This window comes from Atractosteus spatula, chromosome 22 (assembly GCF_055471065.1).
Source record: "Atractosteus spatula isolate fAtrSpa1 chromosome 22, fAtrSpa1.hap1, whole genome shotgun sequence".
In the NCBI taxonomy this organism is placed as follows: domain Eukaryota; kingdom Metazoa; phylum Chordata; class Actinopteri; order Semionotiformes; family Lepisosteidae; genus Atractosteus; species Atractosteus spatula.
The window spans coordinates 14859218-14885037 of record NC_142727.1 but is presented as its reverse complement, the minus strand read 5'-3'; the positions used below and the strand labels follow the sequence as shown (position 1 = coordinate 14885037).

The following is a 25820-nucleotide window of genomic DNA, read 5'->3' as shown; positions in this document are numbered from 1 at the left end:
AACAAGAAGACCTTTCATTGCCATTCCAATGTATTGCTCTCTTGATTCAGATAAATAGTTGACATTATGAATTGACCCTTAAAGTCATAACAAAGAGATAGAAAAACCTCACTAGGAATATTATTCTACAATCAAACGGGCAAAAGGATACCTATCAAAACTTGATGTATTAATATTAATAGCACTGCGCTTTCTCATCTAGAAACTTAGTGCAGAAAATAAAGCATTAAGATTCCTAGACAAGGCACAGAATTTAGAAAGTTATTAAAAAGAGTTTTGTGAAGATAATTTGAAGGGCAAACGTATTCATTGTACATGGAAAACTTGCACTAGAGGAAATAATGAAGTCTAAAAAGAATTCATACCAACCAAACTACAGTACACATGTATGAATATACACATACTGTATTCATACATATTACTAACATATATATAGTGGACAAAAATAGAAATACATGGATAAAAAAGGAAACCAGATATATTGAAAATAGGTGTGACTCATGCATTAATTAAATCATCAACTGCAAATCAGTTAGCTGCAAACTTCATTGAAGGACTTTTCATTGTAAGTCCTCTGTGAACTCCAAAGAGCAGGAGACCAAAATCAATTTGCAGTATACAAACTACTCATCTCATTTGGCAGAGCAGAGTCCAGTGGTGCAAAGAGCATAAGTAGGTAATGACTTCTGAGCACTGGAGAGATACTGTAAATGTGTCAAATGAAATATCTTTCTCTGTGTTCTCGACAAATGGATGAATGTATGCGTGGCATCCTAAAGTTTTCTACAACCTTGAGTGCCTGGTTCCAACAGTGAAAATTTCTGGTAGTTTCATAATGTTGTGCGGTGCATTTCCCTGGCATGGTTTAAATGTGCTCATTCCATTAGTCAAGGTCTATGATGCTTAATAAAATAATCAATGCCAACTGACTATGGACATGGACTATGTTATCCTTATTTCACGGCCTTGTCTGTCACTATTAATGGGATATTTTGGAGAGAAGCTTGAGACAGCGTTTTCCAGGCATGAGTTGATTGACTTTCTCATGGAAACATGGTGCCACATCCCTCCTGCAAAAATTACAGATTCAAGCAGTCACCCGTGACACACACTGGCAGCATGTGCTTGCGCAATGCCCTGTTAATTGACTTTTCATAGGTACTGTATCTCCATGTTTTACCAATAGCTTTTAGATTTATTGAGAGAGATGCTTTAGTTCCATAAATGCATTGTCATAATTCTAGCTGCTCTGAAGGCAGCAACTCTGATGGTGCAAAATAAATGATCAGCAACAGACACACACTTTTACTTTCACAAATTCGTCTTTGCAAACTTGATGGTGTCTGACATTTTGGATTGAAAAATGAGATTAATGTGCAGTTTTTATTATGTTTTTAACTCCAAGATGTTGTGCACACCCTTGGAGAAATCAGTGGGGCCTTGTGCAAGGAGCATTATGTCTCTAAAGGCAATAACCTTCACTCCGATTACATGCTGCATTCAGGAAAACTGTTTTTCGTTGTTGTGCTGTCAAAATCTGAAACACTTACAAAGGCAACTGTGAATGGCAGCTGTGTTTATATTTTAATATAGAAAGGAGTGCAAAACATTGTGTTGCTGTCTATACAGACATTAATCACCTGTGATCCAGTTCATAGTGCCAGCGTAACAAGTGCAGCTCTGCCTCTGTTGGAATTTGATCACAGATGCACATATGTTATGCCTCTCATCATGGGAAATCCCATGCTATCCAGGTTCCAAGGGGCTAATGTCACTATGTGCATAGACCATGTGCAAGGTGAGCCTTGCTACACATGCTTACTCTATAGCTTTTTCACCTGCTTGTGCTATATTTTCAGGAAAACCAATATAAATAATATATATGTTTGTCAGAACATCTAACGCTTTGTTATTGATATTGTATACATCGCCTCAGCCTTCAAGAAATGTGTTGATGCATAGCTTCCAGGCTTGGTACTAAGACGTGGGACGGGAAACACTGTGCTGCCCTATCCCCGTCTTGCAAGTCAAAAGGGTAAGGGGGGAGGCTGAGGAGGGGGGAGAGGCTAATTTAAAAATACAGCAAGACTGATTCAAAGTGTTTTCCTCTCCTTGATTGCTTGAACCCTTGAGAATTCTAGTTTCTGTTAATGTTAATAAGAACCTGAATGAAAAAACACAAGGAATATATAAGTATAATACACAATGCCTAAATTAATCTTCAGCATGAACTTGAAGCCAAAAAGGTAAATCTGGTTAATTGCTGGCCCCGCTAGTAATTAGGCTAATTGAGGTCTGATGAAGTACTTTGGACTGCAGCGGCACCTTCTATAATTTTATGAACACCCATTCACAGTTTGTAAACAGCTGTTGAAAAATCTAGTCCTGCAGCGAGCTGTGTGTTTTAGATCCATTTTTCATGATGCATTGGTTTATGAAACACTGCACAGCATTTCTTCCTGCTCCTTCCTGTCCAGGGGGAGAGAAGACTGATGGACAGGATAGCAGTCTTGATCTTGGTCTAAGTCAGCACCATAAAGTGACAATAAAAACCTTTTATGACGTAAAAATGCATGTGATTTGTAAACAGTTGTGCACTCTAATCGTACTTTGCGAAATGTATTGTATATCTTAAAGATATAAAAATGAAGTGAACTGCACTGCACTTATTTAATAATGCAATATCTTTCAATAGGCAAAGAAATATGTACTTTAATAAAGGAGCAAGCGAATCTAAAGCTTCAAATGTCTCCGAAGGCTTGGGTGGAGTGTTTCATTTTGCAATCTTCATACTTGTGATGTAGTAATGGTCTTGTTCAATGTGTGAAAGTACATCGACGGGAAATGATATTATTTGATCTAGGAGATTTCAGTGCCTTAGCTTGAAGTTCTTCAAAACTGTTTCGAAATCAAAACTGAGGCTGACAATCATTTTCATACAGAAGATGCTAGATTTGCATAACTAGAGGGAAGGGAAAACATTACGATGGAGCTGTTTTAAACAACCTTGCCTTTTGTGATTAATTATAAACTTACTGTATCTTACTTTACAGCAGCTCGACAACTCGTAACCTCTGTTTGAGGCAAGATACCGTGATTTTTTGTTAAACTTTCCTAATGCGTATCCTGTAGCTGTACAGCATGTCATAATTTCCCACTGTTGCTTTGTCTCTTGCCTTGCTTACTGGTGAATTTAAAAACCTAGTCCAATGAGTAGAACAAGCTTGGGCCCAAATAAGAGTATTTATCCTCTCATACCGTCCAGAACAAGAAAAATATTTTTATTCCTGAAGTAAGTAAAACCTTAAACAGACATTAAGCAGGGTACTTAATCTCAGACTCATTAATTCAAAGACCTTCAGTTCATCTTGTGTCTGCCATTTATTCTGAGGTTTTCTGCTTCTCTTCTAAATGTTGGCAGTAACCATAAAGTTTTAAGACAAGCCATCAGTCTTATATGCTGTCCAGTGGTGAATGGAATGAACAGTATGATCAAGATACTTTTCCAGTTGCAAAAAATCTGCAGTGCTTTCTGTTTTACAGGACATAGATTTTTCTTTCATTTTGGAAGCCTTGTGACTAGTGCAATTATATTCTTCTTTAGTTCATTGTTTTTTGCTACTTTTTATAACAAACAAGGCTGGAGCATCAGAGATCCTACTGAGCATCACCTACAGAAAACAAAAGTGTGTCTCAAAGCATTTCAACCATGTAATTCATTTAAGCTGTAAGTGATGTATTTTTGGGGTCGCATCATTTCCCACAGAGCAGAGCAAAATGCAAAATAAAGATGAAAATGAAATTCCGTGCAAAACAATGTTACAGTAAGCATCATACTTTGTGTGTGTTTATCCCATGCTGTGTGTTGACAAAGCCACCTCAGATAATTGACTTTCAGAAGTTTGCCATTGCTCTTCCATGCTAGGTAAACTATTGGAAAGCTTGTCAATATCGTGTGTTTATTTAACAACTGCACAGAGCAGTAGATAAGCTGTGAAATGTTCTTGTTGTTGGTCTACTTTATAGTAAATTGCTTTTGGCTCCTAATGTTTTTCACTTCCAGAACTAGGTGTCATTACAGCTCAAGCAGTAAAAAAAGCAGACAGAGATACATAGTTAGCAGCTTTAATTGTGAAATAAGCATGAAGTAGGTCTCATTGGCATATACAGTATAATATTTTTCTTTATTGTTTCACAAAAGAGCATTTCATGAAATGGGAATAGAAGTCAAAGACATAACACCTAAGCTTGTTAATGCTGATGATTGTTATCCTCAGCTACATTCTGTATAATGCTAGTCTGACTATGCAAGTAAAATATGTGCATTTTACAGTTAAAGAACATTGTAAAGTTTTGAGCCATAGTTCCCTTTTTTATTAAAAATCAGATAAACTATTTGAGAAGAATATATTTGACTGCGTTGCCTTACTTAAGTCTTCTTGACTAATGTAGTTCAGGTGGGGAGCTGCATCAGCATGCGTAGGCTGCAAAGGAACAAGTAATAGGTTTATTCCATGCTGAAATAAAGAAGAAAGAAAACACAACGTTTTGGCCGTGGAGCCTTTTTCAGGTGAAGAAGGCTCTACGGCCGAAACGTTGTGTTTTCTTTCTTTTTTTTTCAGCATGGAATAAACCTATTACTTGTTCCTTCCTGACTAATGGTTCTGTTATTTCAAGCTGAGAAAGTGAGTTGACATCTCGTGGACGAAACGCCTCACAGGAGCATTACTGTACAATTTTACAAGGACTGTGTGACTTGAATTTCCTGTGGCCATCTGCTGCACACTGCCATTTGGGAACATTCCAAAATCAAGGCATACTGGCTTTTGCTCCATGGGGCGGAAATCACACTGTTCATTATCACCCACAGCCATTTGTAGGTATAGCGATCCTACTTACTGCAAGTTAGACAACACAGATAGCTCAAGAAAGACTTATTTCATCTCAGGATTAGGATGAACAGTTATAATTCAATTTACATAAGGCTTTGCATATTGTTTGCAAAGATATAATCCTTCAAGAAACTCAAAGTGTAGCAAATAAGATAATGTGGCAAAATAAAAACATGACTCAAGAACCATGTGCAAGAAAGAAAGCTGGTTATCTTTTTTTTCCGGAATGATAAAAAATTATTTTATTCTTCTTCAACACAGCACTTTGTGTTGTTTCTAATTTAAAATGTGTATCAAATGTATTACAAAAAGAAGTTTAAAATTGATTTTTTCTGTCATTTTGACATATGAAAAGATATAGTTTGTGTCTGTTTAAACACCGTAACACCATTTGAAAAAAATGCAGATGTACTGTATACTGTATATTCTACTTATACTCATTTATTCTGTGGTCAGATAAATGTATCTATTGTGCCAGATTGTCCAGTACAATGGAGTGTACTGGCAGATTGGTGCATGTTTAATTATTTCCTCAAACAGACCTTTCTTTATTTCAGAAATGAGTTAGAATGTGAAAGATTCTTTACTGTGTACAAGATGACTTTGCCAAGAAAATGATAAAGATGGCTCAATCAAAAAGATATATAGCCAGGTTTGCATAAAGGGCCTAGTTTTCTCAGTCACATTGGATTCAGAAAGCTTGGTTTGCTCTTGCACATTTTCAGGCATGCCATGAGATTCGTATGCTGCAGACACACTACTAGACGTTGCACGTACTATATTTATTTCAGTAACATCAACTAGCTGCCTGTATCTCTGGATATGTTTTTATGTGAATAAAAATGAACCTTATAAATCTTTACTGAAAGTCTTTTTACATGAAAACTTATTACACCTTTTTATGGTCTGATTTTTTTTCCTTTTCTTCTTCCGCCTTCACTACTGTCCTGATTACTTTAATAACTACAGCCTGAGATTATATTGTAATGGACTCTGCAATTACATCTCAACCTTATTATCTCATTAGGTGTACATGATGTGCTGTCCAGGAAGTGTATCATTTCCAATCAACACATAACATGAACATTTTATAAATTAATTTCTTCATTCTTATTTAGTTTCTGCACTAATCAGCTCAGACACATTTAATTGAACCACAAATAAATAAGTATAAGGCTGAAAGAAAATTAAACATTACTCAGATTTAAACAATATACATTTTTATTAACGAACCACTGGAAGAAACTGATTTTAATTGCTAACTACTTGTGACAAGCAATTTGTTGTAATTGCAATGATTTTTAAGGATTGTGAGATGCTGTTCTGAATGCAAAGGTTACTTAATTTCCTTTATATTCCATAGTAAAAAGGTGTCTTTTTTGGCATAATAATAAGCCCACAGTTATGTGGCATAAGATCTTTGGCTGATGATACAGTGGTTTGGGAATATTGAGCATTGTCTCCGTGAGACCTCTCAATTTGAGAACAGTGTCCTACAGTAGGATTTTTTGGGTTTTCAAAGGCCACAGTCAAATGTTTATGGGAGCAAAGTTAAGAAAAATCTGGATATTCCTTAATAATATATTTTCAAACCCAAAGACTTGATTTCCATTGTGTAGATGCAGCAAGCCATTGTCAAACATGAATCTACCATCATTATTATATGTTATTTGAGAATTTATGGTTTGAACATGATTAAAAGTTTTGCATGAGTCCAGACCTACAGTAGGTCATATTCTTCAAGCCTGTGAAAGGGGAGTTAAATTTGTTTAAATCAGAAAACAATGAGTTCCGATAGGTTGTGTTGAGGTGGACATAAGCTGCAGAAGATCCTTTGGTTCTTGAATATGTGACTTATTTTTCATAGCGCTTGGTTCAGTGCAATACTAAAACAAATGTCATGACCTCTTATGCAAGTTATGTCATTTGCACGTGTCCCCGTAAAGCAAAATGTAGTGATTATTATGTCTTGTGTAGTAGCTATGAAGGGATTCCATTGCTTTCAGTTTTGTTTATGTGAGTTTAGCAGTTTAGCAATAATAATAATAAGCTTTATTTTATGGCATCTTAAATGGTACACCATCCAAGTACTATACAATCAAACAACTGGTGAACACATACAGTATAAAGACTATAAAAATTGGCTACCTTATAAAAGATTTGAAAGTCTAGACTGATCCACATGGCCTGATATGGGCTGGGTGATTATTTCACTGCTTCCAATGCAAAACATCATAAATACGAGAACATTGATTTTTATCATTACAATGTGAATATCTAGACAACCCAGATTATGTGTTCTCCTTCAGTATGGTTAACATTGTTTAAGGAAAATGGGTGATGTTGTGGATTACTCATAAGAGGGCATCGGTTTCCCTGTTGAAACATGTGTTATGCATGGAAATGTGCTCAAGTGAAGAGCAGTGATTCAGTTCCTAAAAATGGAGGCTGAGTAGGCAGTGAATATTCACAAAAGGATGAAAAATGTTTATGTGGGTTGAGTGTATGGTCCTGTTCACTCTGTATGAATGGAATTAAGAGGTTTAAAGAGGGACAAAGCAACTTTAATGATGCTCTCAAGTTTGGATGGCAAAGGACTGCAGTGATTGCTGCCACCCCTGACCAAGATGGCACACTTCTGATGCATGATGTTATTTCCACTGGGAATTCAGCATGTTTTAATGAGCAAGATGGCAATTATACCTGCATCTCTCACCCTTTAACGGTAACCAACCTGTCTTTGACGTGCAATGACTGACTCTTACCTTTTATGTAGTAGAAGTCTGTGTGCTTTACCTACAGAGATGAAGAATCCTTACTTCATTCCAGGATTGTTATGTTTCTTTATGGTTCACTAAAGTGACTAGATCAAAAAGGTCAAAATGTTTAGACTCATCAGATTAAAGTATTTTCATCCATATTACATCTGTATATTCATCTTTATTGACAATTATAATTAATTGACTAGAAAGGATTCTAGATATAAATCACTTCAATAATTATTTCTATTTAAGCATCTCTAAAGAAACAATGTTGAGCTTTTAATGATGGAATTAAAAAATAGTATGTTCAAGTCTGTCACAAGGACCTTTAAAGTTCAGTTGCATAGCAACAAAAAGCTTTTTTTATTTTCATTGTGTTTCAACTAAAGTACCACATTCTTTCAGCAGGAGAATGTGTGTAACTGAATGAAAAAATAGCAGTGTCGTGAATACCTGTATAATAATAAACTGTCACTGTTTATTCATAAAAATATAACATCATTAGGTAGTCATGTGCTGCAATGTACGTTTAGTGTTGTCAATTGTAAAAAACAATACACTTACGAATCACAAACAAGTTACAAAAGGGAATAATTTTTCATAAAATGAGGGGCAGGAGTGTCACGGAGAATATGAGTTTACCAAAATGAAAAATCTAAAGGTAGCAGTTTTCTAATCATTAGCAGTTTAAATATGGTAGTCCTACACGTTTTGACCATGTTTGCTTTTTTATTGGAAAACGAGGTTTTGGCAGTCTTAGAGTGCAAGGACAGACTGCAGCTGTTATTGTGGCATTTTGCTCCTCACCATTACATTTGTAAGACATTTGTTAAACTGGTGGAAAGGCACCAGGTTATTACAGATGAAGTACTTTCTGAATCCCAGAGGGATTTTTACTTTATCACACAGCACTGCCAAAGTGATATTTACTCTGTGTCCCTGCCCATTGCATTCGAGTGTTTCAGTAAGATGTTCAGCTCTGTGGAACACTCAACACTATGCAACAAAGGGGCTTCTGCCCAGCCAGACTAATCAATCTAATATGTTGTTCCATGATGACATGCAAGTCTGTGTATTAGTGCTAACTCACTGTAGCCCACTACAGAGTTAAACAGGGCTGTACTCTTGCCATTGCATTGCTCTCTTCTTGGATGGAAAGCTACAATGTGCTGTACAGTACCTACTACCCCTACAGGTGTCGTCCTTACAACACAATCTGATAACAAACTTCTAAACCTCTGCTGGATTAAAGCTTAAAGCAATAGCACACTGAAAGGACCTACATTATGCTAAAGATACCTCATTCATTGCACTTTCTGAGAATGACTCACAGCATTTATTGAATTCCTTTGCCCATGCACCCATTTTGATCTCTATCTTAATGAAAAGATAACTGAAGTCCTGTACCAGAAACCTGCTGGCAGAAATCCACCATCTCTGCCACCGCCAGTAATAAAACTGAATGGCAACCAATTAAATATCTTAAATTCATTCTGCTGCCTAGGAAGCACGGTTACTTATGACACTGGCATTGACAATAACTTTTAGCATGTTTAAGGTCTGCTGCCTCAGCTTTTGATCAATATAGAAAAGGTTATCAACAAGACAGAGGGTCAAAAACGTATCCAGAAAATGTCACATTTAGAGAGCTGGTGCGCTACTTTTTGTCCTTTTGTCTCTTTTACTTTTTAGAGACCTATCCCCTTTGTTGTTACTATACCAGAAAGCTTAACTGCCTAAAAAACAGCTACTGTACGTACACAGATTAATGGGAATTGAATAGTCTAATAAAATCTCCATCAGTGAAGTACTATAACTATATGTAGTGAAGTAACTATGTCATGCATGGGCACCATGCGAGAATGGAGGCAAATGACTAGATTGGCAGTATAGAAAGCTACTGTATACAGGTATATACTGTTATACAGTATACTACATATACAGTATTATAGAAAACAGTGAACTGCATAAGAGAACTCTGTACATGAAGGACAGAAGGAAGGTTAGTTGGGCAAAATGCAGAAGCCACACAGACTAATCTACCAGGCTAGATATTAGGATTTGGGAACAGAACACTTAAAAATAACACTGTCATACTGTACCACCTCAGTGGAGGCAGAAAATGACCAGCTTACTGTGAAATATGCCTGTAAATATGGAAACTCAGTTTGGTATTCAGTTGTGATACTCGAATATGAGAGTGGTACTCATTATGGCACCCAATTTATAGCCTATTTAGTTGTTTCCATCGAGTAAAAAAGCAAGTCTGATGCTGTTTCTTAATCTTTAGTTAAAAAATGATTTTGCTGTACTTGTTTGCTCACAGATACTCTCTACTGGAAGGTAAGCAACCAAAACAAATTGTCTTACTGTTTTTAATTTTAATGACAAGAAGTATTGCAATTTTCCTTTTCCTGACTTTTTTAACATAGATTTTTTAACTGGATCAAACTTCGTATCACAAAAATTAAGTTAGTCAATTTTGCTTTAGAATAATGGAGTAAACATGGATTGTCAGATGCACTTTAGTCCGTACTGGAAACACAGTATGTAGATACACATGTTTGAGAAAGCTTTCTGAATCTGTTTCACTATTCATGTTTAATCTATATGTTAAATTTGAACTCATATGAATATGGGGCACATCTGCAGGGTTATTTTGCTTTTCACTCACTGCTTTTTTTAACTTTCAGATTTGTAGTACTGCTGCTTAAAACAAATGATTTGGGCTCCAGGCAAATGCATGGCAAAATTTATAAGGCTTTACTTTTAACTGCACAACAAAGAAAGCTGTCCATCTTCCCAGTCCTCCACTATCAAGAGCCATCACAGTGGAAGGCAATAAATTGACAGAATCACCTCGCAGCAACCTTCACAAGGTCAACAGAAAGAACGAAACATAGAAAAACACTGCAGCCAGAGCCTGAAACTATTAAGCATTCTGAACACATCTCTGTTTTTGTAGAAATGTAAATGTTCCCTTCACCATTGTTTTTCTCCAATTAGCATATTCAGCTATCAGTCATGGTGATGCTTGCTCACATCACATAAAGAGACACCCTTCTTGTTTGTGTTGAAGACATTTATGCTCCAACATGATTGTATCAGACAATACATGTCTACTGATGTATTAGGGGCACCTGCTTCTGGAACAGGTTTCTCAGATTATAGAGAGAACCTAACGTCGTTTCTCAGAAGAGTATGATGGCAGTTGCTGTTTTTCCAATATGAATTAATTTGGAAGTCTGTTTGTCATCCTTAAATTACAAAAAAACACTTAAATTAATAAGGTGACTCAAGAAAAGGCTATAAGGAATTGACAGTATACTGTACAATAGTATATGCCTGGAAGAATTTTCTGTTTGAAGTAAAACATGTACAGTAGATCATGTTTGTTTATGTTTGAGGAAGTATTAGTAAACCTTAATATACAAAGTTTGCAGGAACAAATTTCATTCCAGTGATGTGAGTGATTTTTTTTTCTATCGAGTTACTTTATGTATCTTTTAAGTATTAAAACATTCAGTCTGCACAGTATGTACTGTACATTATTACCTTTCAAATGGCTTCTTCACAAGCAGCTGGATAGGCCACAAACAAAATATTAATATTTTTATTTCTACTATTCTCTCTTTTTTTGGAGTGCATTATTTATCTTAAGCAGCATGTTTGTATTTAAACACTACATCATGTACTTAAGAAAGTAGTAAAGCAAATGTAGTCCTCAAGGAAGCCTACAGACTGTATATTATTTTATATAAAACAAAACATGAATACAGATTTTTTCCAAAGAACCTTTTCACTGCAGCACTATGAACATTTTTTTCAAACCATATGCATGTATTTAAGAAGATTTATCAGTGCCACGTACTGTAACTGTACAGTATATTTATATTCTGAAAATAATAGCCAGAAACAGTATAAAACATTTTGTTTTGTTTTCCCAAGTATTATAGAGTTCAGTCATTCTTAAAAACATATAGTACACCCTAACACTAGTGCCTAATAAGTACTTAAATACTCTAAGTGGATTTTTATTAGCTGTGCAGACAAAGTTTTAAGGAGGTTTTAAAACCTCATGACAACAGAGAAGATGAGGCTAGAACCATTGAAAAATATCCCTGATATTCCGTGTTTTTAAAAACAATTGTGGAGTCAGAGGCTTGCACTCAAAAACATCTGTTATACAGTATGGTATTGCTTAAATATCTAAATGTCTATCTAAATATTTAAAAGTCTTGTAGAATAAGGTGCTATGATATTTCAATAACTGTAAATGTGATTGGTGTCAAGTGACCCAATATACTGTACAAAAACTGCACTTTTGCAACAGGCATATGTACTAATATATGAAAATTGATTATTTATCAATTGTTCAAATATTTAGTTTTGTATAAATATTTTAGATTAATATTAAAATATAAATATTTTGTTTATTTGTCACTGAGACCTCAGCTTATTCTTTGGAGCACTTATCAAGTATAGGAAGTCATGGTTATGATGTTCTAACTCATGCCTGTGTTTGTGCTATACAGTAGATGCATAGGGACATGCTGGTAAAAAGCCAGGAAATAATTTTATTTAGCAGCAGTGTCAGCATATCTATATCAAAAATGATAAAAATGTGCTAGGTGATGTCAGAAACTAATATTAATTTGAGTGACTTTAATGAGTCTCCTTGTACATTCTGGAAAATAAATAATAACAGTACTGTTGGTCATGCAGAACTCAATCAAGTAATAAGTATCCTTTGGTATATCACCTGTTTGAAGACTGCCAATGAAGAGATGGTACTCTGAAATACTGTATGCAAAGAGTGAAAACAATAGTCTTGCATTTATAGGTCAAATCTTTATCCAGGAGTAAAACCAAAAGCATGTTGGGCTGAACAATATCAAGACATTATGCAACACATTGGTGGGAAGGCTGAATGATTTATTCCAACTGGCACTGATTATAAATTACTATGAGTCTACACAATTGAAAATGAAGTAAGCCTGCTTTAAAGATATAAAGCTGTTTATTGGTTTTAAATGTGGGATTAATACCAGACCACAAAGATCTATAACTGTGCAGTAGCTTCCTGTGTAAAAACAGGGCTGGAATGAAATCGTATTGCACTGTTAAATAATTTCCAGTTGTCATGACCTGAAATTTACCAGAGAGAACAGATGATTAAAGGATATACCTTCACTGTATAGATAGGGCCAGCAAGGGGTTCGTGATTTAAGGCATATAAATCGGTATATGGATAAGTGCAGCATGTGTAGTTAACATCTAGGTCAAACACTTTAAACTGTGCTCATTGCAAGGTCATGCAGAACTGCCTCTGGGATTTGGTATGACTATGAGTACTCTTTAAAGACTACAACCAAAACTATTTGGAATATATATAAATTTTACCCATTAAATGCACAGCTGAGTTGCTGTGCATTTTTAGATCTTATATCTGTCTTTTACTTTTTCTCTTTGTGTAATCTCCAGAAGTGTAAATAAAAATCATGTAATAGAAACGATCTGTGTTTCTAGTGAATAACACATGATTCATTAAATGTGACTGCATATAAAAAGTGAAATTGGTTTACAAACGTAGCTGGAAATAAAAATCCTGGGTTGAAAAAATTGCTGTGCTGTACAAAAGCTCTTCAAAGTCTCTCCTATATATTGAGTTGCTCTATGTCAAGGTAATGAACAGCAAAGAGGATCTCTAAACCTAAAGCTACAGAAGTTTAAGTGTACAATAAAGTGATGTGCAATCATGGAGAGGTCTGAATAAATCAGTGGGGTGCACACTCACACCCAGAATTTATAACATTTAAAATACAATTAGAGTTGAGCTTCTGCTCTTCATACCACTATGGATATGTAGAAATTCTATTTTTCAGTATAAAAGTGTTTGGAAGGAAAGATCTTAAAACTTGTCTTATTGAAATTAGTTCTTGATAAAATATCAGTTAATAATTTCAACTAGAGTGTTCATCGGTGTTACATATTGATGTAATGTACTGTTTGTAGCTTTGGAATTCTTATTTGTGAGGAAGATGTACAGTAAGTGATGTTCTCTGAACATCACACTCTGAGTCTGCCTTTTAAGAAAACAAAAGCAATTTTATATTCAGGTCTACTGGGTATATATTTGAGCTCCTGAATTGTTGAAGGGCTTTGTTTGTTAACGGTTCTTTTGATCAAGGTCAACATTAATGTTCAGGTAAGGTCTCAGAAAACAGATCCTAATCTGTAATCTAAAAACAAAGATTATTCATAATTCTTTCAGGCTCTTTCAGTGTGGCCTTCAATATTATTAACCAACAACATAACAAACATAATGCAAATCTTAAGCCTACTGTATGTAAGATTTATTAACTAGCTTTACATCTTGGAGTCCATTACTGACATGAAAACATGGTTTAGATTTCAAAGTACATAATGATGCTCTGTCCATTGTTGATGCTAGGCTTTCAAGTATTTTGAATTAATAAAATGTTGTCGAAAGATACTGATCCTGTTATTTAAAGCAAAACATAATGCATCCACACAAGTGCCAGAAATTCTTTCAACTTTAATCTGTTCAACCATTTCTTTAGTAATGATGGTCAAATCTCCTGTAATGGCCATGCCACTGCTTTCATCTTAAGTCTATGGAAGGCCCTTTTGCAAAACACCACCCCCACAAAAAAGTAAACAGATTTGACCCCATGCTAACTACAGAGTTTGTGCTGCAATGTGTGAACTTGCCAAAACACATGTTGAAATAATTTCTGTCCATTTCAACAACACATCCACTGATGTTTTGAACAACCTCAGATAACCAAATGTTACACTTCAAGCTTAAAATGGAAGAAAACCTGACTGCAGCAGAAGTTGTATATCCACTCCATAGATATATCAAAGAAGTATAAACTAGCAGGTTTAGAATCAAGACAAACAAGATAAAATCAATGAAACCGAGGACTGTCAATAAAAGTACTGATACTGATATTAGAAAACTAAAGAATGTATTTTGAAAGTCACCGTTTTTCACTCCTAACAATTTTATTATTGTGGTAGTCTTTGTCATCTTGGTCCCAGGCAAATAACATAGCACATCCATTTAGAATACAAGAAAGTAGGGCGATTTATGACTTTATTATACTTCTGTAACCACAGATCATGATATTTACTACACTATTACAGGTATAAACATGATTACATTTTTTCTCATGTGCCTGTCGATAGTATATTGATCTGTTTGTTTTTTTGCTGAAAGGCTTCAGTGTTTTTAAACATAACTCTTTCCCAAAATTAGTACTGTATGTCTTTCAAGTAAATTCAAATCCAATCAAATATGACTTTGTAAATTAAAACATAAAGAAGTAGAAGAACATCGTATTGTTCATTCATCCATCTATTTCTAACCATGTTATCCAGTAAAGGGTCGCGCTTTGGCAAGCAGCAGGCACATGGCAAGACATATTCTGGATGGGACACACACATACTGTACACACACGTGCACACACTCACACCAGGGCCAATTGTCATAGAAGCCAGTTAATTTATCAGCATGGATTTGGACAGTTGGAGGAGAATCGGAGTGTCCAGAGCACAAACTCAACGCCCATAATATTTTGGGAATTAAACGGTGGGCCTCAGGAATTCTAAATAATGCACCAATGTGCCTCCCCCTTTGTACATACATTTATCTCATGTAGAAGACAGTAGTTTCTGTATCACTTAAATCAATAGATGAATATATACAGTACTTTATGAATACATATACTGTATATATTAGAAGAATATCAATATACTTGTATAGGACACGAAAGAGAATGTATTTTAAAAATGTATAATTCTAGCCTACAACAATTATGTCAAGAATCTTTTTTTGACATGGCTTTTTAGAAGGAGACAGTGCTGAAATATCGTTTTAGAATTATGGCATCCCAGGCATATAATCCATTGGTCCATTTTTTCTTCTGCTGCCTGTTTTTTTCTCTTTTGCTGTGTACTCCTGTTTTGGCCTTAGTATTCTTGTCAGCTAATTTAGGCTTTAGAAGAGCAATTTTTGCAAAGCTTTATTGATTCAATAAACTATCCACTTGTAATTTCTGTCAAGAAGACTTCTTCAACTCATCTGAAGGTAACAGAAAGAATCTAGTCTAAAGGGCAGTGTGTATGTTTATTAGAATCACTCACAATCATTTTCTTTGTTGCTGTGCTGTGGACATTTATTTAGAATAACTGAGATAAGCAGAGTAACCCCTTCATATCATCCCAGACATTGTATCTGATGTCACAGCTATTATAATTATGTTTTTGGAACAGTTTTTCAAAATTGATACGATTCGTGCACAACGTAATTACCCACAAATAATGTTAGCACAGGTGTAAAGACATGTAAATTCCTAATGAAGGACATTCTCATGCTAAGGTGATTCTGGTTCCTAACATTTGCAACCTATTTGCACAACTTTTATTAAGAAGATAATAAAATACATGATTGAAATCTTAATGGTTTCTTAAAATGTTTTTTTAAAATACTGTACACTCTTTCCTTGGTCATAATAGACAAGCTGTTTAGTCATGTTTTTAAAAGGAGGATGATTATTTCCAAACACATTAATGCCTGTTTACTATAAAATATGCAGTGGCTTTCAAGTGTTTGCTCAGATTTTACTTAAGACATCAGTGTTTAAAAGTGTTTAGACATTTCTTCTTTATAGCTGAATAGGTTGTTTTTAAGTTAATCAAATATTCTGTGATCTACATACAAAGAATTTTATGCAGAGCTTTTAGTCAAAACAGCTTTGCAACAGTTGCTAAATTAATGAGCTTTTGAGCTGAATAATTAATATTTTGGTAACTGACCAGTGTGAAGTAGACATCAGCGAACTGTATAGATCAGGTTAGTTCTCAGCCATCATTAAGCATTCTTCAAGTTTGACAATTACTATGCACCCCTTAATTTTAACATTTTATGCTGAGCTCTTTTGGTTTATTTGCACAACAATAATAAACGCTCAGGTGATGAGAGACCGTACTGGAAAAAACATTTGCACAAATAACATGGTCACGTAATGTTATTTTCACATGGCAAAAATGATATGAATGTCTTTTGCCCATGATGCTTTGTTATTCTGAAAAACTGTTTTTTAATAACAGGGGATGACATTAATCTATTTCTTGTACAGACAATACTACAAGTCAAGAAATGGTAGCATTCTAATACTGAAAAAAGATGATCTTACTTAACAGAACTCTGTATAAATGCTAATGTTTTGTACAACAATCGGAGCAAAAAAACATGATTTCCCATATACTGTACTGTACACCAGAATATGAATGTGCACCTTAAATTACAAATCACCATTACTCCCAGCAGCTGTTATTGTAGAATCTACATCTACATTTTTTGTGTCCATGCAAACTGAAAATGATGAGATCACACATTTTTATTTTTAAAACAAATTGAACAGTGAACTATATGCGTCTCTCTGCAATCATTTCATGGTTATGTCCAAAAAATTGCCATGAACTGACAGTTTTCCGTAACCACTGTATATTTGAAAAGTTCTTGAAATGTGAATGGTATAAAGGACGTGTTTTGCATGGTTTTATTTAGATAGCTTTTTATATACCAATAAACCGAACAACATATAAATATAAAAAATGAAAAATTGCAGAACAAATACTGAAGAACTTGATAAACATGAATGCCTTCCACAACTAGTTTGTCCACTCCAAATTCATTCATCCATTTACAATTTATTTGTCTGTTTCATCAGTCAGCTTGTCTAGATCAGGGTCACAGTCTCTAAATTCATTGAAATGAAAATATATCTAAAATGGTAGGAGTGTGTGTTTTGTAATGCCTTTTCATTAATACTTTTAAGCAATAGTCTAATAAATTAACAGCTCCAATGTATTAATACAGTTTGTACAGTAGGACATCCATAATTAACTGCAAAGGGAAATATATACAGTATCTATAGATTTTTAAACAAGTAAATTTGTAAATGTAAATATCCTGTTTGTAGATTAGTAAACTACTTTTAAACACTGAATCATAAATAATACGAAATACCTTACTACTCATCTAAACAAGAACTGAACCATCTCTGTAGACTGTGGAATATCAATATTGTATTGTAATTAAATTTTATTTTAAGATAATACTTAACCTACCTATTCTTTTTACAGTAAAACAGTCCTCAATAATCCTATCAACAATGTAGAAATTCTTAATGTACAAGGATACAGCAGGGCCATGAAAATCACTTCAGTTGTCAAGATTCTACAACAGTATGAACGAGTGCCTTTTATCTCATCAAAATAAGTTTAACAGGCAACTTTAACATACAGTAACACACGGTTTTCTTTATCCTTCTTGCAACAATTTTGGAGGTTAAAAAAGAGATTAAACATTTCTTTAAAAATTATATTGTAATATAAAAATTGTACTGTAAAAAAACATCAAACTTCTGCCAGTCCTGCAAAGCCCAAAAGAATGCTGAATTTGTGTTTGACTGTAACTGGAGTGATTTTGTTTTGTAAAGAAGATGGTGTTGTGTAGTCTGTAGAAAAACAAGTACTTCACTGACTTTGGTGTCAAATCAGTGTTCAAACGTTAATCACGCGTAATCACCTACTGACTCTGAACAGTGACATTTGACTTTTGAGGAATGTTTTTTTTTTCAGAATAATTCTTTCTGATATTCCAGACATCAGTATAATTCTACAATTATGATAACTGAATTGTGGAGGAAGCTCTCAATATATTGTGAACATGTGACTTTTTTAGATTCTAATTTTAGAATCATTAACAAGCTAGGAGACACTAGTTTCTAGTTTGAAGAAACTAGAACTAGATCTAATTCGAACTCATACCTTGACTCTTTATGAAATGAAATCCACTACATGTAACAGGGGATTGCAATTATACCAATAATAGCACCCACACTACTGTTCTCTGAGTATCGAAAAAAACACTTCACATAAATTGGATGCATTAAAGTGATATTGCAAACCATAGTATTATCTACAGAACATTTTTTATTCACTATTACTAATGGGTAACAGCAAAGGAGAGTCAATTATCTTATTTTCTTTTTTCTTTTTCCCTCAAGCACTTACATAACAGCAGCAGAAAATATATAATTCTAAGATTCCAAAGGTAACAGAAATTGCTGCATTCATCCTATTGTGTAACATCTGTTTCAAAATTACACAAAACATACTGTACAAAGCTGTTTGTATGTATTTGTGTCTCTAATTATTAGATTGTTTTCTTAGTGCACTCCCTATAGAAAATAAATGCCAAAGAACCATACATTAATAACCAATAATTCAATTACTGTACACAACTCAAATAAAGCTGCTACCTCCTGAAAACCTCTGAGAAGAGCCCAATGCAAAAATACACTTCGGCTTTTCTCAGGAGCACTTCTAGATGGTACTATCTAAGCAGTGTGCCTTACCAAGAGTCATGCGAGCTTAAAGCTTCAGATGTCAATTTTACATGTACTCTCCACTTTCAAATCTATCAATTTACCATCTTATAAACTAAAAAAAAAACAGCAATTGCTCACTGCAGACAGGATTTAGCCAATCAATAGCAATTTCTTTATTTCACAACCCACATTATTTGCATATAATAAGCACTTTCTGAATAGCTGGCAAGCTCTGTGCAAGACAACTACATGCTTGTATAGTTTGCTCGTAGATTAAAGCATTCCCATTAAAAGCAGTTCGTGTTGTGTCTGAGAGATTACTATTACTATTAAGGGATTTATACATCATGCCAAGAATTCAAACACTACGCAGGTTTAAATTGCATTTTTCACTATTACCTTTGGCTTCTCAAGAGCATTGAATAGAATAAATTGGAGTGAACGTCCTCAGTACTTGTTAACTGTACTGTGCAATATACTGTATTTTGAGCAGAGTATTTTTGTATTAATTGAATCTTTCCCTTCCAAATTAAACTCTATAATATCCAATTTTGTGCTTTGAAAAGTCTGGCAAGATAGGGAATGTGCATAGAGTGCCCTCTTATGGGAAGTGACAGGGTTGACCCTTTGTGAGGGGTACCATGCATATTCTTGCTGAGTTTTGGGGTATTGCCTCTAACACCTTTAACTCCTGCCTGGTCTTTATTTCAAAATATGTTTGCAGTGCCACAGAAGACAAATTACATTGGCTCTACTGATGATCTCGCAAATTAATGGAAAGTTTCCAGGGGGAGCGAGTGTCTTTGTTCAACAAACTGTAATCAGTCAGCAGGTAGGTTTTAGAAATAAACCAGAGGTTTACAGCATGGCTTTCAATACTTTTTGCATCCAGAGAGTAATTTGATTTTCTGAAAGTATCTGTAAAACTTCAGAGGGTCAGACTGAGTTAAAAGATAATAGGGTACGGAGAAAGAAATAAAATACTTGACAGCTAATTTCATAAAATATATAGCGTGGGAGATATTCTTATTTTCCTTGAAAATCTATCTTCACTTTTTTAAGTCCTAATGGCATGTTTCCTCTTCAGACTTGGAAAGATTCAGGAGAGACTGAGCAGGCAGTTTCTATATGCATTTTATTTGCTGTGCCCAGTGACTAGACTGCTGACTACAAATCATACTCATTTCATTGTATAGCTTCAGATGGTTTCAAACCTATACCAGGATTAAATTTTAATTACAACAATGTATTTCTTATGCAAATGAGAAAGAAAAATATGATAAAGATTAATGCAGAAGTATTTTACATTCATTTCTAAATGTCCAAAATATCTCCATTACCTTCATGTTTATTTATGTTTATTTGACGTTTGTGGCCGGCTTTTTTGATAAATACATCTTAATTAAAATTTAATCCCACCACAAACACTAAATTGAATGTCTGTGCTGTTCTCATACATGCAAATCTAAAACAAAAAATGAACTTGCTTATCTGTATAAGCATTGTATTGAATAACTCTAGAATAACTTTAATTCTCTGACATGAAATGCTATGAACATTTTTAATATTTATCAAAATATCATTCTGAGATATACAGTAGGTTGCTTGCTTAAACTGCTCCAACCCCTGTGCGACCATGGTCAGTTTAACAGGATGACAGGCTGCTGTATAGGAGGGTGAATGTGAGTTATGCAGATTAGTGCCAGCCTTTGAAAACAACTATTCATTGTTGACAATGCTGGGAGAAACACTGAACCCTTCTTTAGGAGGTAACTCATTTTAGTTGTCCTGTTGGATTGTAAAATTACACTGGTGGTTTTTTATATGTATAAGGTAAAACCATGTAAAATAATACAAATATTCTAAAGGCTCTATGTGTTAAACTCTATGTGTAGAGTTTATCAGTCTTACAGTATACAGTACATCAGCATAGTTGGGATGCTGGTGCAAATACTTCTATCATTATACTAATGTTTTGTGAATTATTTTTGTTTTTCCACTAATCAGTAGCTGCTACATAGATATCCATTCAGGTAACTAATATAAAGCATGGGAAACATGTACATCAGTTGAAGAAGCTTGCCAGTTGTCATAACATTAATATAGATCAATGTTTGGGTTACTCCAGAAGCGTCCCGCTGTACTTGTCAAAATTCACGTGGCACCTGTTTATGAAAGCAGTAAAAAGTTTGTGTTTGGAAATGGTTGTGCGTGTCAAAAGCAAATTCCCAAATTTTCTGTGGAAGGTTTACCCAAGTTATCATAAGAATGGATAAAGTCTGCATAAATTGTTGTTGCACTAAACCGATTACCATAATCAGTCATCAATTTTCCTTTTTCTCCATCCTGCAAGGTAGTATTCAAGATCTGACTGAAAAATGGCTTCTTTTTTAAAGTCATAGTCAATCTAAGTTATCTAAGCCTGAGGACATCTTCACACAATGTCAGACATCTGTGCTACAATCAGGTCATGGAATGTTCTCCACCATCACATTCTTGGACAGAGCGACGTCGCTTTTCAGTTTACCAAACAAGTTCAATTACATCCAAAGCTGAAAGCCACATTCATTTTTTCATGAAATGGGAGCAGGTTTATAAAGAGAAATGACACAAGTCTGTTTTTCTCAAATACATTATATGGAAATTAAATTAAGTGAAACTATAAAGATAGATGCAGAGCAAGAGCAAAGTGTGCTTTACCCTTTCCCTTAATTAATTTTCAATTACCATTTAAATATTATGTTTTGCTTTATTCATTCTGGTGCATTATCCCACCAATAATTAACATCTCACTTTGCAAAGGTATCTTATGTCATTAGGTAGAAAACTAAGTGATACTGGTAACTGACATGCATGTTCCACATGTTAGTAGAATGTTCTGCCATGTGCACATGTACTTTACTATGTGAACCTCCATGCTCGTATCTTAACAGCATGTAGCTACTCTGTTGGGGCAGCCAGCAGTTGAATCTACAGCAATTAACCGGGACTACAGGGAAGCTAAGTGTCCGGCTAGCTCTGTTAGTAGAGCATGAGACCCATAATCTCAGGGCAGTGAGTTCGTGTCCCACGTCGGACACCATGTCCTCCATGTTGGAGGTTGGGCACAAGGCTAACAGCCCGTCCTGTAAAAAAACATGTTACAGTAACGGCAACAGGATGTTGCTACCCTGCATGCCGGGAGGCATAATGGCCAAACATCCACAGGGAAGCTAATTGCAGAAAAACATGTACATATATGTACAGTATATGTGAGGTTGGAAGAAGATTAAACTACCAGTGCATGAGTGTTACTGGAGTGTTATAGTTCAGTCTGTTGGCCTTCCCACTTTGACCAGTCAACAGCAAAGTGTCTCCACACTTCATCATGGAGAAACCTGGTCCTTTATGTTTTATAGATATTTTCAGTCTGGGACCCCATATAAAAAAATAAATACATGTGCACTCTTAAAATGAAAACTTTAAGACCTTTTGTTTTTTCAGGACTAGAGGCCCATGACCTAGACTTGTCAGCATACACACAATGATCCTTTTCATTGAGTCCACATCTGACATTACTGTTAGAAGATTATTATTTTTATAAATTAATATACTATACAGTGTTAACTAGATTAATTAGTTGGATAATCAGTGGGTACTTTTAGTAGTAATATTAGAAGAGCAATGAAATGGAATTGTGAGTGAAACAGAGAACCACAATTCAGAAGGTTATCTGAAAATTATCTGAACCTTACAGATGAATGTTGCTTCACATGCAGCAGAAAAAAAAATATTTTTTAAATTCTTTCTTCCCCCTTTGGCGACCATTAGTATGCAGTGGCAAAATTAAAATAGATTTAAACCTAATGGTGTAAAATGGGTTTATTTAAGACAGCTAATTTAATTACACTTACATGATTTTGTAACACATGGCTAGCCCTTTAAAAATATTGTATTCTACTTAAGCAGCTGTTCAGTCAAGGGAGGTAAAAAAGAATTTAAAGGAGAGATTGTAAGACTTACATAAATTGTTGTTTATTTTTTTACTGCCAGTGTTTTTGACCTTGTTTTTGAGTGGCAACTAATATACTGTAGGTGTGCAGAAATGAAGTTAAATGATGGAGATGTGTCTCCCTCATAAAGAACTCACACAGTTTTAATCAGTGCGGATGAAAGCTTTTGAGACAAAATGCATACCAGCATAACAGAAAGAGTCTCGTATCCTTGACTTGTATTGTAGTTTCACAAACTCTACTATAGAAAAATTATAAGAATCTCATCACAGAAAATAGTAATGCCACTTGAATGCAATGATATGACTAGGACTGAATTAACTATATATAGAGAGATTTTTTAATGGGAAATTATTTCTGACCCTCTTTGGTTATTACATATGATGCAGACCTTCCAATATTATTAACACCAGGGAACAAAGAATTTCCCTTAAGATAAGACTACATACTATATTTAAAAAGACCTTCACCCCCAAAACTGTAATCTTTATCTATTCATTTATGAAGACTTAGGAACTAGAACTAGGAACATAAGGTATTTTATACTTCCCAAAAACACATGTTGCTTGAAGCAAAAAAAATCTTGTGTATTTTTATTTTAAAATATGCTACAGTATGTGACATTTTGCAAAAAACAGTAGAAAACATTATCTTTATTCTGAATTTAGAATCAAGCACTAATAGTACCAAAAGAATAATACGGTATCAAAACTCAGTCTTTATTCCATGTAAACTACATTATATATTAAATATTTTGTGCTTCCTTTTTACAACAAAGTGAAAGACTCTTCCAAAATATAAAAGTTCAAGCATCTCCAGCTCCTAATATCACCACCTGAAAATGAAATCAATAAAAAATGGTCCCATTCACCCTTGATTTAATGATTACACTGTGTGTCATGTGAGACACCAAGAAAAGCAAAGAATCAATATTCATTATAGTGAGTTAATATGCCACATGACAGCCCCCTGGCAACAAGATTTCTTATTAAAAAACATCTTCATAGTCTTTTCTTTGCAATTCCCAGGCTATACTGGCACTCACCTGCTGATCTCAAACAGAATGAGCCTAATTATCTCATTCCAGCAGTGCATCCGTTACGGCCCACTGACTTCAGTACCCAGCTGTATCGCCCCTTCACATGCTCAATATCACAATACAAACTTTCAACAAGACAAGGGACACACACATCTACAGAATAAAATCTTTCGTTCCCCTTTTCTATCACTGCATATCTTTCCTTTCAATTTCAATTGTATCCCACAATCCCAGCTGAACTTCGCAAGAGCATTCCCAAGGGAAACACACGGAGGGTTTCACCTTCAAAAGCCAGCATCGCACTGAGGCTTTCTGAGATGTTAGCAGTGTGTAGTTCAGGTGTCCACTTCAGGACTGAGACTTCATTAACATATAACATACAGTAGGTATGTATCTGTGTCTGTTTATCCTTCTCTCCTTTATTCAATCTTACTGTATCAAAAATCAGTTCTGCGAAGACCCAAGTGAACATTTTAAAACTGATGCTTACAATTCTTTCAGATTACTTGCAATAAGTGCAGTACAGTGTACAGCATCTCCCATTTGGATGTTGCAAAATAATTCCCTGCCTTCATAGAATACAAACTCCAAGCATTTCTGTCCATCACTTAGAAACAAGTTTTGTTTATTATGATTTGTTTTAACAAAGAAAGAAGTAGCATTTACATTACCTGGAAACAGGAGCAGAGCAAATACCCAGGAGATGATGAGAAAGCAGACAGAATTATACATTCTTGAAAATGTTCAGTTGTGTGGGTTTTGTTACCCTTTTCCTCTTCTTTTTCTCTTGGTGTTTTATTTTTTTGTTTTTTTTCTCTGTGAATATCTTGTTTTTCCTCCTGGTGTTATTGTGTGTGAAGGTGATTTAAATCCAATGCAAGTTGAGGCAGAAGAGAGACTGAGTTCTCATTGATTATTCTCATACTGACACTGGAACACTCAGCAATCCAGAGGAGGGAGACTGGCCCTCCTTTGCTGCCCTGTGATTGGCTGAGAGCTCTGGCTGTCAGCTGGAAACAGGCACTCTGCTGTTCAGACTAGCTGTGCCACTTTGGCAGCCTTCGATGAGATTATACTGGTTGAAGGGAAACAATTGTAATAAAGGGGAAAAAAACAGGATAAGTGGTGATTTGTTTTCATGTTAAGGATGCAAAAGAGAATATCCTTTCTGGAATGTTAGTTGTCTGTATGTTTTGTATTAAACAAACCTTCATTAGATTTCATCTGCCTGGAAGTTAAACATCTTATTTGCTGCTAGTAAAGGGAACTAGCAATTTCAGCAGTGTACACACAGTCTCTAAGGATATTAAAGACAAGCTGACTATGTCAACATGGACTCTGGTGAAATCTGGTGTTGAATCCTAAAATATGCTATCATGAAATGAATTTTAGCATATAGAAATCAAACCATATGTATTCACTGTGAGAGTTATACCTTGTATACAGTATAAGCATATTTTTGTTTTTGCTTTCTTTACAAATCCATAAAAGTAATATACAGTAAATGCATGCATGCAATACGATGGTAACCTGTGGTATAAAGAAACTCTCTATGCTTCTTATCAGGGATTGAACATCTAATTTCTACTTCAGTGCATCTACAACACTTGTAATAAACAACACTAGACTCAGACAACACACACACACAAGGACTGTCCAAACCTTGGGAGGTCTATGGTGTATGTAATCTAACACATAAGAGCTGTGGT

At 34.9% G+C, this 25820-nt stretch overlaps 1 protein-coding gene across 1 annotated transcript in view; it reads right to left on the bottom strand.

Moving 5' to 3' along the window:
- The window catches only part of opcml (opioid binding protein/cell adhesion molecule-like), a 588589-nt gene extending 563586 nt beyond the window's left edge, over positions 1-25003 (bottom strand). The window contains exon 1 of the mRNA XM_088939313.1: positions 24783-25003. Coding sequence (XP_088795439.1) covers positions 24783-24843 — 61 coding nt within the window. The 5' untranslated portion in view covers positions 24844-25003. The remainder of the gene's footprint in view (positions 1-24782) is intronic.
- Positions 25004-25820: the final 817 nt, after the last annotated feature.